Source organism: Acipenser ruthenus, chromosome 13, assembly GCF_902713425.1.
Source record: "Acipenser ruthenus chromosome 13, fAciRut3.2 maternal haplotype, whole genome shotgun sequence".
Lineage (NCBI taxonomy): Eukaryota > Metazoa > Chordata > Actinopteri > Acipenseriformes > Acipenseridae > Acipenser > Acipenser ruthenus.
Window position 1 is genome coordinate 34424716 of NC_081201.1, and position 17479 is coordinate 34442194.

The window sequence follows — 17479 nt, forward strand, 5'->3', positions numbered from 1 at the left end:
CCCTAAATCTGGGAAAACAGGATATGTTTACTATATACACAAATTTGAAATATTTAAAAGGGGAAGAGTATCAAATCATTTATCAGTATTTACTGCAGAGTTGATTGCAATGCTTATGGCCATAGATAAGACGAATATAAAGAAAATATTATGATTTTTACAGATTCTCTAAACTCGATACAGGCATTAGAATCGAGTTTAGAGAATAGGATAGGAGGACACACGTTTGTACAATGCATTATGGATTTTAAAAAATAAATAATAATGATGCATGCACTGTATCCATTTTTTTAAAAGTCATTGATGATAAACAAATAGAAATGCAAACATTTACAGAGCCTAATGGTTTTGGTTATAGATAACAGAATCCGAACAGAAGCTTTAGTTTGTAATATCGTACAGGAGATAGGATAGATATTATATATGAAATTATTCAGAAATTACATACTAGCTATAAAAATGGTAGACATATTCTGATTGGATTCCAAGTCACTCGAGTATCTTAGGAAATGAAATTGTGGATTTTGAAGAATAAGAAAAAAGCGACTCTAAATGAACAAATTGACATAATAATACCTTTGAGTCCTGCAGAGGAGAATGCTGTGGCTAAAGCAAACATAATGGGTGTATGGCAAGACCAATGGGAAAACAGAGGAAAGGGAAGATTGTATTATAAAAAAAATCACTCAAAGCAGAGAAAACATACAGGGAAAGGGAAAAACAGGGAGGAATAAACTAATATTAATAGAATAAGGTTAGGACATACAGCATTACATTATCATTTATAAAGGATTGGGAGCCATAAGAATGGGTTATGTAGTGATTGCAGTGAACAAGAAACAGTGGGACATAATATTCAGGAAACACAACACATATATTCAGCAAAGAAACATTAAACAGAAAATTAAAGGAAATAGAAATTGAAGTTACAACAGTAAATTATATTTTGGTAGAAGGGAGAGAAAAACAAATGAAGAAAGAGAAAGGTATAGTCAACTTTATAAAAAGTATTGTATAGGGAAACAGGAGAAAATATAAGGGAAGAAATAAATGCACATGTATAAAGGTAGAGGGCGCTCTTCATCTCTATTTAGATGGCATGCGCCAACAACTTCTAAAAAGATGATGATTGCACGGGCAGTTTGTCATTGGTTCCCTTACCTGTGATTTAGAATATATGTCGGCTGATAGGTGTAGTATTTGTTTGATCATAGATTGAAAGCCTAAAAAAAGTAGAAATGAAAAGACAATACGATAAATGTGTATCTTCACTTTATACAGTTTCAGCTCTAAATTGATTCTAAATATTTAAACAAAATTATTATTATTATTATTATTATTATTATTATTATTATTATTATTATTATTTTAAAGCCATGGTTATTTTCACATACGATCTTACAGAAAACATCCTGCTGCATTATAAATGGCTGTAACTGTGTGAGGTTACAAGTAATGAAATATCCAGGAATGGGGTGAGGAGAAAGGCAGAATTGCTTATCTATTCTATAACTGTAATATATCCCCTCTCCCCTCCTACCTCGTACATGTCACCTGGACAGACAGACAGAAAGTTTTCAAAAGTTAAATAATGGAGGAATAGAACTGAAAGTCATCTGTTTTGGTGGGGCAACAATACGGAGATCTTTTAAAATTGCTTTTAATGTATAAGACATTTAATGTAATACATCAGGGTCGCTTTTCAGTGTGCTTGGCTTGCAAAGCTGCGTGTTTAATTCCTACTACTGCAAAAAGGGGAGGGACCTTTTACCTTGTTCTTTCCCACTGTGCATTTCCATTACTTTGTCGAGTTACAACAGTAGCTATAGGTATCCCTCATGCGATTCTTACGGGGGCAATTTTTTTGTCAGTGGGTCACTTTAATAATATTATTAATAATTTTAGCTCCAAAACTACAATTCACGGCACCTTTAGCTGCGCTACCGGATGTTTGTGACTCCGCGAGGAAGATGAGGTCCCTGTTACCGCATTGGGTTGTGGGATAGGTGGGGGTGTTTCCGTCATGGCGGCTTCTATTTCGGGCTATACTTTCAGTTCTCTGTGTTATCACAGTGCCAACAGCAACTCCGACCACGTATGTACTCAGACACTTGTCGTAGACAGTAGAGACGCTAATTGATTGAGCCGTGGCAATCCTGGTGTCGTGCTTGTTTTAATATGCCACAGTGTTCTGGGGGCTCCGGTCCAAGTTTCTTCTCAGACAGTAGGGACATCTTCCTGAATTTGATGCAGCGAGTGCTACTGCTGGTAGAGCTTCTTGGTCTTTAGAGCTAAGAGAAATTGGGTTGTTAATAAAAAGGGTTGCAGTTAGGCATTTGGTGACTTTATTCCTAGTATTACGCTTGGTCTGACAGAGGTTTTGAGTCGGTTTATAAATAGTTTGTGAAGCCGGTATTTGACGAGCAGTAACGCAGAACTGTCATATAATTAATGTAATAGTATACATTATTCTATGAAACCAGTTTACTCGTATTAGTGCTAACAGTTTGAAAACCAATTAATAATTATAAATTACGTCTCCCTTGTTCACCTTTTGTTTTTAAGAATACATCTTTTAATAACACAATAGTTTGAAGTGTTTACCGTGGTGCCTTTTTATTTTTTGCATGATGTTGTTTTTGAGTACACCTTTTTAAAGTATATTTGTTTCTGTGGTCCTACCCACGTTTTGTGTTATGTCATCTGAAATCAAAAGTAAATGGTACAGTACTATATATATATATATATATATATATATATATATATATATATATATATATATTCTTATCAATATTTAATCATTTTCACATACTGTTCGTATATTAAAGAAAGTGGAAAGGTAACGATATAATCTTGAGAGGACAAAAATAATTGCAAACTACTCAGAAAACTGTTCCTTCCTGCAAGTCATTTCTTTAAATTGAATTTGTGTAATACAATTAATGTTGATTTATTACTCAGAAATGTTGCCTTTGTACTTTCTCTGATAATGTCCATAAATAAATGAAATGTCTCCTTTGTCTCTACCAGTCTCATGAAATCTTGGTGCCTGACACAGGGATTCAAGCACGAAACAGTGCACTCCTATGCCACATTTCTGAACTGTCTTTAAAACTCAAGCATGGTCCAATGTTGATTAAATATAGGCTATACCGAACATGTTTACTACTTAAACACAGTCTTTTGCTACATTATTTTTAACAAACATTGTTTTGAGAGATGTCTTATTTACTGGATTTGAGAAATGTATGAATTGTAATAAATAAGCCAGGTGCTGAAACATAATAACGCAGGCTGTTCAGTTTTAATGTTCAAGGTTTGTGTCAGCAAAAAATGATTTGATTACACAAGACAAGAGAGAGTGTAAGAAGGGAGGTACCTTTGGGTACTGGGTGGGTCTCCATGTAATTAATAAAATATGCAGTTGTTCTCCTCTGAGGCTGTAAAAAAAGTCACGGGATCTGTGCAAAAAGACATTAACTTATTTTCAAAAGTTGGGTCCAGTGCCTTTTTATGAGAAGTACATTATATTGGCTTATATTAAAGTACATTTTCACAAGTTTTACATTTGTTGGGTTTATTCTTGTTACTTGTTACTGTATTTAAAATGTTATTAATGTAGTGGCACTTTATTAGAAAATAATTAATTTAAACAGTAATGTAGACTGTACTACAGCATGTACTCTTCAATTCTGATTTGTTTGTATTTTTATAGGAAGGCTTTCTCTTGGGAGAAGTAAGGCAAGAGGAGACTTTCAGCATCAGTGATTCACAAATTAGCAACACAGAGTTTCTTCAGGTTTTAGGTGAGACTTTTAATGTTGACCTTGTGTTTGTTATCAAGACTATCAAACTTCACTGTGAGCCAGAAGAGTGCAGGCTTAAATCCTTATTGGGGATACAAACGCCATCTATTATCACTCCAAGCCTAGCATTGTGGGAGCACTGAGTTTGGACGTGTCTGTCTTGAACTGTGAGTTTAAAAAGTGAGAACTTATGTGGTGTTCTTCTAGGTAAATCCCAACACTCTAAAACATTTCTAACGCCACTTCATTGCCCAATATTGTGTTTAATGTTTCACTTTAAACTGAAATACGGTGATTTATTTTAAAGATACTTAATAAACTCGCTTCTAGTGATAGAATCCAAAGAAAGCACTAGAAACATGCATGTGTAATTACACTAACTGTTTGTCAGAAACAGCATTTTTCACAGGGACACAAAAACACCTTGACTAATGTAACTTTCAAAATGGTTAGGAGTGTTTTCCCAACAGCACTATTTCAAAGCGGCATTGATTACTACCCTGAATATTGTAGCTTGCAGTGCACAGAATAATAATAAGTGTTATTCTCAGAAGTGGGATTATCAGAGGCAGGTTTAAAATTGATTGCAAACAAAGAAACACAGTAGCAATGAACCTCTGTATACTCCCTTCCTCTTTCTACAGTTTCTCTCCATATTCAGTGTCAGGAACTGGTATGTAAATAAAAGGTCTTTGAAAATGCCCTTGTAGCTTATTAATTAGTGATACCTTTCCATTGATTTTCATGGTCAGCAGTGGCATAATCCTTTCTAATGCCCTGGAGGTAAATTGACTCTACTCAGTCCACATTGATGCCAGTGCAGCAGCTTCTATCGGTTCGCCTTAGAGAAAAAAGGGGGAAACTACATTTTTTATTAAAGAGCATTATTTCCTGTGTTCTGTATGAAAGACTAATCTCTGAGGTATTGGCGTCCTCAAAATATAAACATGATAAGTTACATTACTACATTTACATGCACAAGGAATCAATCCTTTTGTAATGAATTGTTTTGAATCTGATAATAAATGTAGAGTTTACAAAACTCAATCAAGTTTTGAGGAACCAATCCTTCAAAACCACCTGATTCCAGCTCTAAACTGGATTATATGCAGCATCGAACTGCATCAAACAGGTAGCTTGTATCAGATTAGACTGTGCAGATAAATGATGTAAATATAAGTCTTTTTTTAAATACATTTCCAGTTTTCTGAGCAATGTTTATATCCTGTCTCTTTATGCACTGCTGTGATACTTAAAGCACTAAACCTTTAAGGAAAACCATGTCATGACTGTAGTAATATGGATGGCCTTAATAACTAAAGTTTCAAAATTAATTTCCCTACCCTTAAATATCTTTGGTGCTCTCTTCACTTATTAAGTTTAACTGTATATTTCCCTTTCAAAGGAAGTGTCATTCATCTGTCCGTTTCATTAAAGCAGGGTAGCAGAGCAGATAGTGCTGTACCTTTACAAAAAAGTTCCACTGCACAATGACAAGGGAAGCTGTGAAACTGGTACTGAAGCTGTAAAAGGGTAGGAAAGTGCAGTTTTAAACCTTAGATAATTCACCTTTACGTCTGAAGTGGCAGGCTGCTTATTACATTTCTTCAGGCCATCAAAGCAAGCTCAATACTAATGCATTTGGTTAAGCCATTAACAACCAATTTAAATCCTGGCTCTGTTCTGAACTGCAGTCATTTCAGACCTTTTGTACATTATAGACCTGTTTTTCCTACCACATTTTTGCTCATAATTAAGAAGAGCCAATGCTTTTCTATCAGGTTCAACAACTTCCACTCACTGGTCTCTGCCCTGCCTTAATTCAGTTATCCAGGTTCTGAGGAACGTTATAGTCATGACTGAGTAGAAACAAGAGTAACCTAGAGTAACTTAACTTATTTAATTGAAGAGATTGTTTGAGCAAGATTTCGGTATGGTTAACATACCTATTTTTTCAAGATAATGGATTACCGTATTTTCTTTTTTAGCTACCGGTAGGTGTTCTGTGACCTTTTTTTAATGCAGTTTCTGCTGTGGTCATTATTGGTCATGTTAGATAACCACTTGGGTAATGATAGTCTTCTGCCTGCTATGGGAAGTATAAGGACGGACTGCTAACACCCTCTCTCACAGTCTATGCCTATTAGTTGCTTCTCCAGACCACAGGCCTCTGGCCAAACCAATGCTAGGTATGTAGAGTTCTCATCTTGCACAACTCCTGGAGGTATTTGCCCTTTCCAAAGCCAAGTAAAGCAACCCATTGTGATAGCCTGCTATCCAGATAACCGTTCATTATGTTTCCTAGAGCAATCCAAATTAATTTTGTTATTGCTGAGAAAGGTTATTGTAACTAGGTTTTAAATCATTTCTCTGTCAAAGCATTATACCGTACATAATTAGGTTTGCATATTTTTGGGTGAAAATCAAATTACTTTTTGTTATGCCACTCAATGTTTTATTTCATTTAATCTTTTACAGAAATCCATAACCATGAGCCGTGCTCACAACTTTTTAGGTAAGTAAATGGCTTTGTGACTGGAAAGGTTCTGACCTTGACTAGCAATACAAGCTGGCTATGTTGATTAGCAATCTATGATTTAATATTTTTAATATCGTGATTATACAGCTACATGCAGCTACCTGTGTTTACCTCTTTGTCACTATATTTGTGGTCTGTGTCTAGTAATAATTATCACCATCTAAAAATAATTGACTAATAAAACTGCTTTGTTTTCAGCTTTTATGACTACGCAGGTAAAGTCAATGAGGAAAATCTCAAAAGAATTCTCAAAGAAAGAAGAAAAGTAAGACAATTTTTAAGAATATTGTAGCTAAGGTTGTTGTCCTTATGATTTGTACTAAGTTTGTTCCAGCTTAGGAAATAGAAATGATTTTTAGGTCTTAACTTCCTCAGCTGGAAGTCTTTTTAGGATTTATATATACTGCCAGTTTCTTGGGGATACTGTTAACTACATTTTGTGCTCTAATCGCTTCTTGAAAAGGCAGACCTTACTTTTAATCCAGGTTGTTTAGATTTCCTAAAGGTCATATTTTGTATTTACTGACACAAAAAATCCTACCAAAATATAGTTTACATAGATGCCATACATCAAAAGCACATTCTGTATGTTGACTGGTCTTAGCTTGTGTTATATTGTAATGGTGACATTGCCTCTGTGTTTGTATCCCTACAGAATGTTATTGGCTGGTATAGGTTTCGCAGAAACACACAACAGCAGATGTCTTTCAGAGAGCAGATTATTCACAAACAGCTGACCCACATTCTCGGAGTGCCTGACCTCGTCTTCCTTCTCTTCAGCTTCATCTCCACTGCAAATAACTCCACACATGCATTAGAGTATGTGCTGTTCAGGCCAAACAGAAAGTACGTGACTTTACAGTGGTGCTCCTGTGTTGACGTGACAGTCAAGAGCAATTATCGAGCGATGTTTGGGGTTGGGTTTTACCTGAGCTATATTGCCTGTATGATAATGCAATGTGATCCATGTACTCTTCTGTTTTTCAAAAGGTTAACTTTTGAATTAAACCTTTCCTTATACCTGAGTAGTACTCTACTTAATGAAAAAATGGGTGACGTGTGGAAACAGAAAAACACCATTGTTGCAGGAGGAACCATGATTTGGTACACTGCAATCCTGTACACTTTGCAGGGCGTTCTTTAACACTTTAACCCAAACTCTAACACTGCCACATCATGTCCCTTTCTAGAAGAGTTATCAATTCAAATACCACACTAAAAAACTTTTATGGGAGAATGTATTGTGTTGTCAAGGTGTCGTGATTTTCTGTATCTCACAATGCTGTTGTCGGTAACATTATCATTATGACAAAGCTCATGGTGAGTGCAGTCCTCACCATTGACTTGCAGATGACCTGTTACTCAGTGAAGTGTACAGACAGCAGGTTAGTGTTTTATTTCTTGGAGCCCTGCCTGTGAAGATTAAAGGCTCAATCAGGGTCAACCATTTTCCGTTTGCCTGAGTGAATGTTGGTGTTGGTATTCTTGCCTTGCCTGGGGACCAGCTGCCTGGGCATAGTTAATTCCTGGCTGCCTGGAGTCTGGTTGGCTTTTTTTGAGGGTGAAAGGTCACTACGGACGGGGTTGTAAGCTTATGTAATGTATAATGTAAATAGGACAATAGTCAGTAGGTGGCACTGTGGTATACAGATACAATAAAATGGGTGTACATTGTGTATGTGAATCCATAACTCTGTTTTCTTCTCTAGGTATAATCAGAGGGTCTCGCTTACCATCCCCAATCTAGGCAATACAAGCCAGCAGGAGTATAAGGTTTCATCTGTACCTAATACATCTTGGAACTACGCCAAGGTGATAAAGGAACAGGGGTGAGTCAAAATTCAAATGAACTTCTCTTTCATTTCAGCACTGCTTCAAGGGAGCCAGTGCTATTCTGCATGTAGACTGGAAAGAAGGGATGAAGAACGATCAGAAACATTATAGGGTATAACGAATTACACCACTATAGAAAATGATACTGTTACAATATAGTACCAATAGCAAGTACAAATGTTTAAGTTGCAATTTTAATATTGAAACTATGGAACCAACAGTGTTGAATTGAGACCTGACCTTCTGGAATGAGGAAACGAAAGACAATGTGCAGTTACTGGTTTGACAATCTTTTAATGTCTTTCTCAAATGCATTGATAAAGTATTATTAAAAAAAAAATGTAATGGCTACGATTGTGTGTTCAAGATGTTATTCTATTATAGTTGGTAACACACCTATTTACAGTATTACTGTTATTTTCATCGTGTAACCCTGAGAACATCAGCATTCACAGTAAATTGATTAAATACTGTACTAAAATGTGTTTTTATCCTGCTTTGTCTGTCCTTCAGTAATATACAAACATTTAAAAAAGTAAATAACATTTAAAAAAAAAAAAAACACATTTGTTTAATGATTAACTTTAAAAACATGTTTGTGTTTTTAAATACATTTTACAAATCCACGATTTCCACCTGGCCCACACACTTCTTTTGTTTGTTTTGAGATAAGATAGGTTGCAATTTACACACAGTTTCTGAAGACTTCATTGTGAATTTTAATGTTGTAGGGCTGAATTCTTTGACAAAGACGGGGTAATGAAGGACATCAGAACAATTTTTCAGGTGTACAATGCACTGCAAGACAAAGTCCAGGTAAGGTTGGTTTAGCAGTTTTTTATTTTTTTATTTATAAATTTAGTTGGTGCCAATTATTTTTATTATTTTCTCCCAATTTGGAATGGCCAATTATTTTATTATGCTCAGCTCACCGCTACCACCCCTGCGCTGACTCGGGAGGGCGAAGACGAACACACACTGTCCTCCGAAGCGTTCGCCGTCAGCCGACCGCTTTTTTTCACACTGCGGACTCACCATGCAGCCACCCAAGAGCTACAGCGTCGGAGGACAACGCAGCTTTCGGGCAGCTTACAGGCAAGCCCGCAGGCGCCCGGCCAGACTACAGGGGTCGCTGGTGCGCGGTGAGCCGAGAACACCCTGGCCGACCTAACCCTCCCTCCCCCCGGGCGACGCTCGGCCAATTGAGCGCCGCCCCCTGGGAGCTCCCGTCCTCGGTCGGCAAAGTAATAGCCTGGACTCGAACTCGCGACGTCCAGACTATAGGGCACATCCGGCACTCTACGCAAGTGCTTTTACTGGATGCGCCACTCAGGAGTCCCCGGTTTAGCAGTTTTAAAGTGCTGCAAGGAGGTTTATCGAGAAATTGGCCATTGTATCACCAGTATTGGAGCAGCATGTTTTTAACATGCTATGGCTACTGATAATGACACTGTTTGAGTGCTGCATTGTAGTGTGTTTATGTACAGTACATTTTAGTTTCAATAGGTATATAAATTGAATGCAATATACTGTACACATTTATTGAGCTTAACCCTACTAACACATTTTAAACCTTATTTGTGTTACAGGCAGTGTGTGGAGAAGTGGAACATAGTGAACGTCTGAAGGAAACCTTTCAAGAAGAAGTAAATAAACTTAAGAAGCAAATAGCTCTCAGGAAAATTGAAAAGGAGGATGAAAGGAGTAAGTGTCCACAGTGGAAAGCTAAGCATTATCATCAGACTGGTTATTTGGGGTTCTGATCTGTAGAAGCAGTTTGGACTAGTAGAACACTGGACTAGGATCTAGAGGAGAAAAATAGAACAGACACCAACCTAAATAAGAGATACTTTATCCAAGGTAGTTAGGAAAAAAAAAAAAGTTACGCAAAGTTGAAGACATGTTGTAATATTTGCACTGGCAGTTCTCTAAAGTGCCAAAAAAAAAAAGAATATTCAAATATTCATTTTTTGTATTGCCCTTAATGGCAACTAGAGGGCAGGCATGTTTAAAACGTATCTTAGCAGTGGACCATAATGGAATATGAATTTACAGTCTCCATAAAGTATGCATTATGTTTTTTTTCCCCCAAATTCCCATTGTTGGTCTTGGAATGTCTGTTTGGTTCTGGTACAATTCCAGTAATACTGGTGCAAGACAATTATGTCATATGCCAAAGTAGTCAGTGATGAGCATTTCTTGTTTGCATTTCTTTTCACAGGACTTCAGGAAATGGCAGCAGTTGAAGGCAGACAAGTGCCGGAAGAACACAAGAACACATGTCCTGCTTATAACTCTCGGGCAGTGTGTCCGGGTAACGCAGCTGAAGAGTACAGCCTGGAGAACCAAGATACCTCAGAGACACCACCTCCATACTCCGAAGTCATTCCCCTGGACAGCACAGCGGTCAATACGGAGACAAGCACTGCCTACCTGCCGCGGCCCCAGGCGGTGGGCTCATCAAGCTACGCCCCGCCGAGCCTAGGAGCTGCCAAAAATACAGGAAACGGAGATGGCTCCAGCACCGACTCCTCACAAGGGACACCAGGCAGTGGAGTGGTGGGGCAGCTAGCGAAAGGGGAAGAGGAGGAGGAGGAGGAAGATGAGGACGAAGATGAGGAGGACAGCAGCGAATATGAGAACCTGGCAAACGAGCCCTCAGAATCCTCTGACAGTGAATTTTCGCAGCTCGCAGAGGGCCGTCCGGCATCGCTGAGGCCAGACGGTGATGCCAGGAACTCCCAGGCCTCTCAGATCTGACAAGGGACATGTCAGCGAAACGTGGGTCCTGAATTTGCTTGAGTAAACAATCTGAATTCAAATAGACTGGGGAAGCTGAAGGCATTTAGAAAAAAAAAAAAAGCAAAAGCAAATCAAGTCCAGAAAATAAAGCCGTGCACAGACAATTTTAAGAAGAGACGCTTCCACTGTTTTTTTGTTTTTAATTTTTATTTGCCCTGTTGGAAACCTTTTGCGACAGATTCCTGACACACAAAGATTGGCGCTTGAGGAACCAAGCCCTTCCTGTGCCACTGAACATTTTTAAAGATCCTTTTAGGGTTGTGTAGGGATGGTGTTCTTTGGGGGAGGGGCTGCTTATGAAATCGTAGTAACAATTAATTAAATTAATAATAGTAATAAAAAAAAAAAAAATCCAGTTGGTGCCACATTTTAGTTACGCTTGGTAACGCCAATAAACCATTTTGGGGTTAACAGACTATCCAGATTAGTCTGTGTTCACTGTCTAGGATTTAGCTAGAGAATCAGATCATACCATTACCTCTTGCACTATTTTGCCTTGTTTTTACATTTATTTAAAAGAAGAAAAGGGTAAAAAATTAAAATTGTCGGTGGCCTTCGAAGTTCTTTGGTTTTTATGAGCCAGATAAGAGGTTAGTTAGGAAAGGTGTTTTACAAAAACTATAAGAAACCTAATCGGAACAAAGAAAAAATATTATATACTTGCTTTAGCTTGCACGTTTTTTGAAAGTTATTTATGTAAGCAGGACTGTCATACAGAAACATATTTTGTTTGATCTGTGTATCAATGTGTTTTAAAGAGAAAACAATACAGTAGTCTGTTGCGTATCCGACTGCGATGGGACCAGAGAAAGGGCGGATATGTAAAAAGTGTGATAAATTAATCCTGTTTTAAATACCATTATACACAGCTGTAACAATTACTATATTTACACAATTGTTGTAAGATTCAGCTTTTATTAGGGAGATCCCCTAAATCTCTTGTTTATAAAGATACAGGGTGTTAATGCTTGTGACAGAGTAGCCGTGTGAGTGCGTGCATTCGCTGCTGAGTGACAGGCAGGAGATCGAGACGGTGGTTGAAGTTGATGTGGCCCGCAGGCAAACAGGATTTATTTACATATCAACACACTTAACAACTCAACACACTGAACAGTACGAAAATGTTGGTGGGATCTACAATCTGAACTAATAAACTCCGGCTACTCGCCCGGCTGTCTGCAGTTTCAGCTTGCTTACTCACTCTTCGGTATCCAACCCTGGTTCTGGTTCTGTCTCACTCACACGTCGGTGAATTTCAGCTTCTTTAGCCCAGTCGGCTTTAGTATCAGGTAACTCGCTTTCCTGTAGACATTTTGCATTAGCGCTGTAATGTTGCTGAAGAGCTTGCTCATGGCGGATACACAACGGATTACTGTAATAATAATTAAACAAAATCACCATCAATATTTAACTGGTAGTCAATGCCAGGGCTCACTGTCCCTCTCTATTTCATCAGGAATAACGTTGCTCTCATCTGCTCTTTGGTGCACTTACATTGCTTATTTACATTGCTAATTTCTTCTTATGCTATTAACCAATACTGTAAAGTTGTGCCACAAATAAATATGCTGTTACTGACGGGGGCTGCAGAGCGCAATTCTGTGAATTTTATTTAGAGTTTGCAGAATCTGTGCTCAAAACTATTTGCTAAACAGTCCGTTATCTTTTAAGGTTGACACATCCAAAGTGAAATCTATGAGCAAGAGAATCTGCATCTCCTCTTCCTTTCCATATCTACTCCTGCTTGAGATAACAAGTTCATGTTCTGTGGGGAAATGAAAGGGAAGTAACTCACAAAGGTCCTACCATGTGGAATTGCACACTGAAATCACTGTCATTTACTGCCGTGGCCTTCCATATTGAATAAAGGGAGGACGTGATGAAATCATGGGTTTTGTTGCCTTCTGTTGATGAGCCCTGTAGAAGTACTCCCCAAGTAAAGGAAAAAAAGAAGATATATGCTGAGAGTTCTATCACTGACACCCGTCGAGAACACTCCTTACAAACCAAAAGGCAATAAACATCAGAACAGCCTGGGAGTGGAAGACACTTTTCTCTAACAGTTTGATCAAGAAACCTGATTTGTACATGGATAATAAATACATTAATTTAGTTTGTACAATCTGCGCTGACTTTCTATTTTTAGATAATATATCTGGATCTAATGAAGCTACTTGTGTTTTGACTAAATGGATTTATAATATATAGTACAGTGCAAAAAGAGAACCTCCACAAAATATCTATTCCTGTACAACTTTTAATGGCAGTCCATTATTATCAATACTGTAGGTTGCGATTAACAAAGACAATTCATACATTTCATTTTTGATATGTAGTGAAATATTATTTTGATCCCAATCAAGTTTGACCACTAGTACCAGAGCTGAATGAATGTATTTAAAAAAAAAAAAAAAAAAAGTTTGTCTGCTCGTTTCTATAATGTGACATATTTAACTAAGGACAATGGGTTTCTATATTAGTTTGTCTTTAAACTGTTTAAATTGTCTTGAGATATTAAAACAAGAATATTCTATAAAAAAATACATCTTTTGGATTTGTTGCATGATCTATTCCTATACTTTTAAATAGGTGCTATTATATTTTCAAGCACATATCACTATATTCTGTGTTTAGTCTAAGCACAAAGGCCAGTGCAGTGCTCCCTGTGGGCCCCCAGACTAGATTGTCGACAAGCATGGCTGAGAACCAGCGAGCTCTTGATTGGATTATTCACCTTGCTTCGCTTTTACTAGGTGAGTGAATGGGAACCCCCTAACAGATACACTTTAATATAATAGTCACCTAATTATAAATACTCGATCATAACAAGTTATACATGATCGTGCAGTTGCACTAACCAACTACACAAGTTACAGAAACACATTATTCTGGGGAGATGTACCTAAACTGAATGTTTTATTGTTTTCAGTTACAGGAAAAAAAAATCTTTAATCATTCATAAAGTGTTGAATTTGCTGTACTTTTCATGTGTTTTATATTTTCCAATTCCTTGTAAAATAATAACAGCCAAGGCTTTTGCAGTATTATACTTTATACACTTTACACTCACACTCAAGAGTTACGAACACCAAACTTACCAACTGACCGGTCTACTAAACACCCCACTCTCAGCTGGAAGTATACAAACACTCAACCATGCATGCAATTCAACCAGATAGGCACTCCTATAAGCAGCATGCTAGTCAGAGTGAAGGCAACATTACTGTACAAACAAATGTATCCACACAGAGAGGTGAGGCACATTTCAAAGCAAGTATGGGCAATTTTACTAGGAACATTTTAATTTTAAACAAAGCACAGGTTTCTTTTTTTTAAAGCCAAAGGAGGCTGAATGACTGAGCAAGCTGCGTGAATGCATTGTTTAAAAACCAGCACTACCTTAACCCAGGTTTTCCTGAACGTTTAAATGTGTTGCTACAGTTACGTGGGTTGTGAGCCAAAAAAACCCCCCAAAAACACGTGTCAGTACATCATTCAAATTGTGAATTGCATTTCAATAGTAACTTAAATGTAGCCTTTTTCCATTCATAAGTATTTTAAAGACTTGAGAACCATAACAATATGAGTATTGCATTATTCACCGGATTAAGGCTGGACATAGCATGTGTACACATTTTATTAAAATCATTGAAAACTAATTTTCAGAGTTACGAACATTTTGGGTTAGGAACAACCTCCATTCCCAAAGTGTTTAACTCAAACTTTGCGATAATGAATTGTAATGTGCTTCTTCATACTTAAGCTAGCCTTGTGATCGTACAGAGGAGGCATTACATGTAATCAAGTATTTTGTGTTTTAAGAGAAAAAACAGGTATACTTCTTCACCTGATAAGAGTGCCAAGTTTAGTACCTTGCTGTGGTAAGGATTTAGCCACCACAAACTTGCAGTCTTGCTGTTTCTTGTGTGATGGGAGTTTCAGTCCCACTTCACTGCATTTCCAGAACTGCACAGCTGTCAGACGAAGCCCTATACTGTCTCCTGTGATAACATACCCCTCGTCCACATCTTCATCTCTGTGAAACACAGGATGCAGAAAACATTAGTCTATTTCAACCTGAGCTACTGTGTGCATACCCTGAATCTTGTACAGTACAGCTGTTATTTTTAATTCTGTCTTTTAAACAAACTACCCCCCCTCTTCTAGCAAATTGAATCACTCAATTCAAGCAGGTCCCCCTGGAACAGTTACTTTCTGGGAATTTAACCCAAAGTACCAGCCCTACACTACTGCCCTTACAAGCAAGCCTGTAGCTGCTGGCTGTTTCCTTTTCCAAGGCCACGTAAAGCAGACAAGAGGAGAGCCTGCCTAAAGACTGCCAGCATGTCATTGATTTTACTGTATGTGTCATACTATTCTGTACTGCAACAGACAAATAGTGGTGGTAATGATTAACTTTCATTTATTACTCATACACAGTTTTTAAACCTCTTGTGTGTCAAATCATCATAAACAAAACAAGGCGCACATGTGTGTGTGTGTAGGATTTTTGGCACCAAGGACTAAGCAGGTGTGGTTGCAACATGGAAGCAGGAAGTTAGTCTGCAGCCTAGTAAACTGAACCAAAAGAAATTGTTTGAGAATTGATTGTGTCAAAGCAGAACATATAATATAAGGAGGCTGTGTGGTCCAGTGGTTAAAGAAAAGGGCTTGTAACCAGGAGGTCCCCGGTTCAAATCCCACCTCAGCCATTGACTCATTGTGTGACCCTCCTCACTTAACCTGCTTGTGCTCAGTCTTTCGGGTGAGACATAGTTGTAAGTGACTCCGCAGCTGATGCATAGTTTACACACCCTAGTCTCTGTAAGTCGCCTTGGATAAAGGCGTCTGCTAAATAAACAAATAATAATAATTATGGATGTTATCTTGGATTTTTGGATTCCAAGTACACTGTGCATATCTTACTTGAGTAATAATAATAATAATAATAATCAGTAATGACAACTATTCAAGAATCGAATGCCATACTTTAGCAGGAAGCCAGCTGTCTGTGACCGTGACATTAAAGATGGGTTGTCATTGGGTCATAATATGGAGTTAAATATAATACTTGACAACTGTGTTGATACATAAAAGCTGTCTGAAAGTAGTGAACGTCGTCCTAGGAGTTTAATTAATTAAATGTAGTCTTACTTATTCATAAGAAATCTTAAAAAAAAAAAAAAAAAAAAAAAAATTATCTCGTACCATTCCAATAATACTTCGGGATTGCATTGCTAGGGGCATGCCTCGGTAATGTGGTCAAAATGAGTTATGTCGCACAAGTCACCAACTGCCACGGATCCGACGTTATTGTCCTGTCGATGAGCGTGTGGCACACATTCCCAAGATTTGATCACCGAGTAAGTAACGTACGTAGCAACACCTGCCCTGTACTTTTGTAGGTGGGATCAGAATATCACATCCTTGGTTACGAAGCATTTTGGAAGACCCCACTACAATCGTTGAATTCAAAATAAACGTTATATACTGTGTTTACGGCGTAGGGCTGATAGACATCGTAAAGAAACTCCGGTTCGTGCTCAAATCCGATGTTGTAGTTAAAAGTTTCGAGACCACGGCAGTCGTGGACCTACTCATTCAAAAAAGTATTAACTTGGCTTTCCTGTCGAGAAAGTCAAGCTTGTCTTTCGTTAACAACAAAAAACAGCCGATCCATTCTTCAAAGCCACCTGCCTGGCGTTACACGTCTGTTTCTCCGCGAATAAATGAAATTTGTACTTACTGACTAGATCTCTAATAAGTTTGTCTCCGATTCTAAAGTGGAATGCAATGCGATTCAACCAGCACAAGGAGGCTGCCATTTTGACTGTCATATAGTGGGTGCGTTCACGAGAGGCAGACTTTGCTAAATCTGCGCAGATTCGGCAAAGATTCTGAAAATTCATTGGCAACTTGCTCTGATTCTGTGCAGATTCTGCGCGGAATGACGAAAGTCTGCGTGTTGTGAACGCACCCAATGTGTCACACACGGTAAAGGGAGGAGCCCGTGTACATGCAGGCGTGGTTAACATCTCTATACACGGGCAGCGGTTACTAAAAAAAAAATACTGCTGTACAAATTGGAACGTTTTTGTTGATAAAACACGTGAAAGTAATAATTGTTGCTCGCCACAAATGTATAACTTGAACTTCAGTATCCTAGTCGTAATAGCAGCATTATGAGAACTAAAATAGGTAATGCATGACCTATTTATGTACAACTGTGGTAAACTTACTTTCTAATGTGTGTATATATATATATATATATATATATATATATATATATATATATATATATATATATATATATATATATAATGCAAATGTAAGGTGTGGGGGCCTAAACTGTTTGTATATTTGCATTACTTTACAAGAACATGGTGTTTTTAGGTAGTAAAACTGATGTAAAAGATTATGCTAAAACCCATTTAACTGCAGTCATTTTTTCATAGAGTATCAAACAATGAAAGGACTAGATAAGACAGTTTTTAATTTT

General features: G+C 37.7%; 1 protein-coding gene and 1 long non-coding RNA gene across 3 annotated transcripts; one reads left to right on the forward strand and one right to left on the reverse strand.

Moving 5' to 3' along the window:
- Positions 1-1920: 1920 nt before the first annotated feature.
- Positions 1921-11055, forward strand: LOC117418492 (BRISC complex subunit abraxas 2-like). The gene is made up of 9 exons (XM_034031619.3): positions 1921-2095; positions 3716-3806; positions 6285-6321; positions 6544-6610; positions 7001-7191; positions 8055-8174; positions 8910-8994; positions 9768-9882; positions 10400-11055. Exons 1-9 carry the CDS (start codon positions 2024-2026, stop codon positions 10936-10938), a joined length of 1317 nt encoding a protein of 438 aa, XP_033887510.1. The 5' UTR covers positions 1921-2023; the 3' UTR covers positions 10939-11055.
- Positions 11029-16893, reverse strand: LOC117418494 (uncharacterized). Of its 2 annotated transcripts, none has more exons than XR_009306775.1 (2): positions 16727-16893; positions 11029-15016 (listed from the first exon to the last, which is right to left on the reverse strand). It is a non-coding gene; the product is annotated as an uncharacterized LOC117418494 (long non-coding RNA). The 2 variants fall into 2 exon arrangements; XR_004546816.3 differs by having other exon boundaries at positions 16189-16893.
- Between the last annotated feature and the right edge of the window lie 586 nt (positions 16894-17479).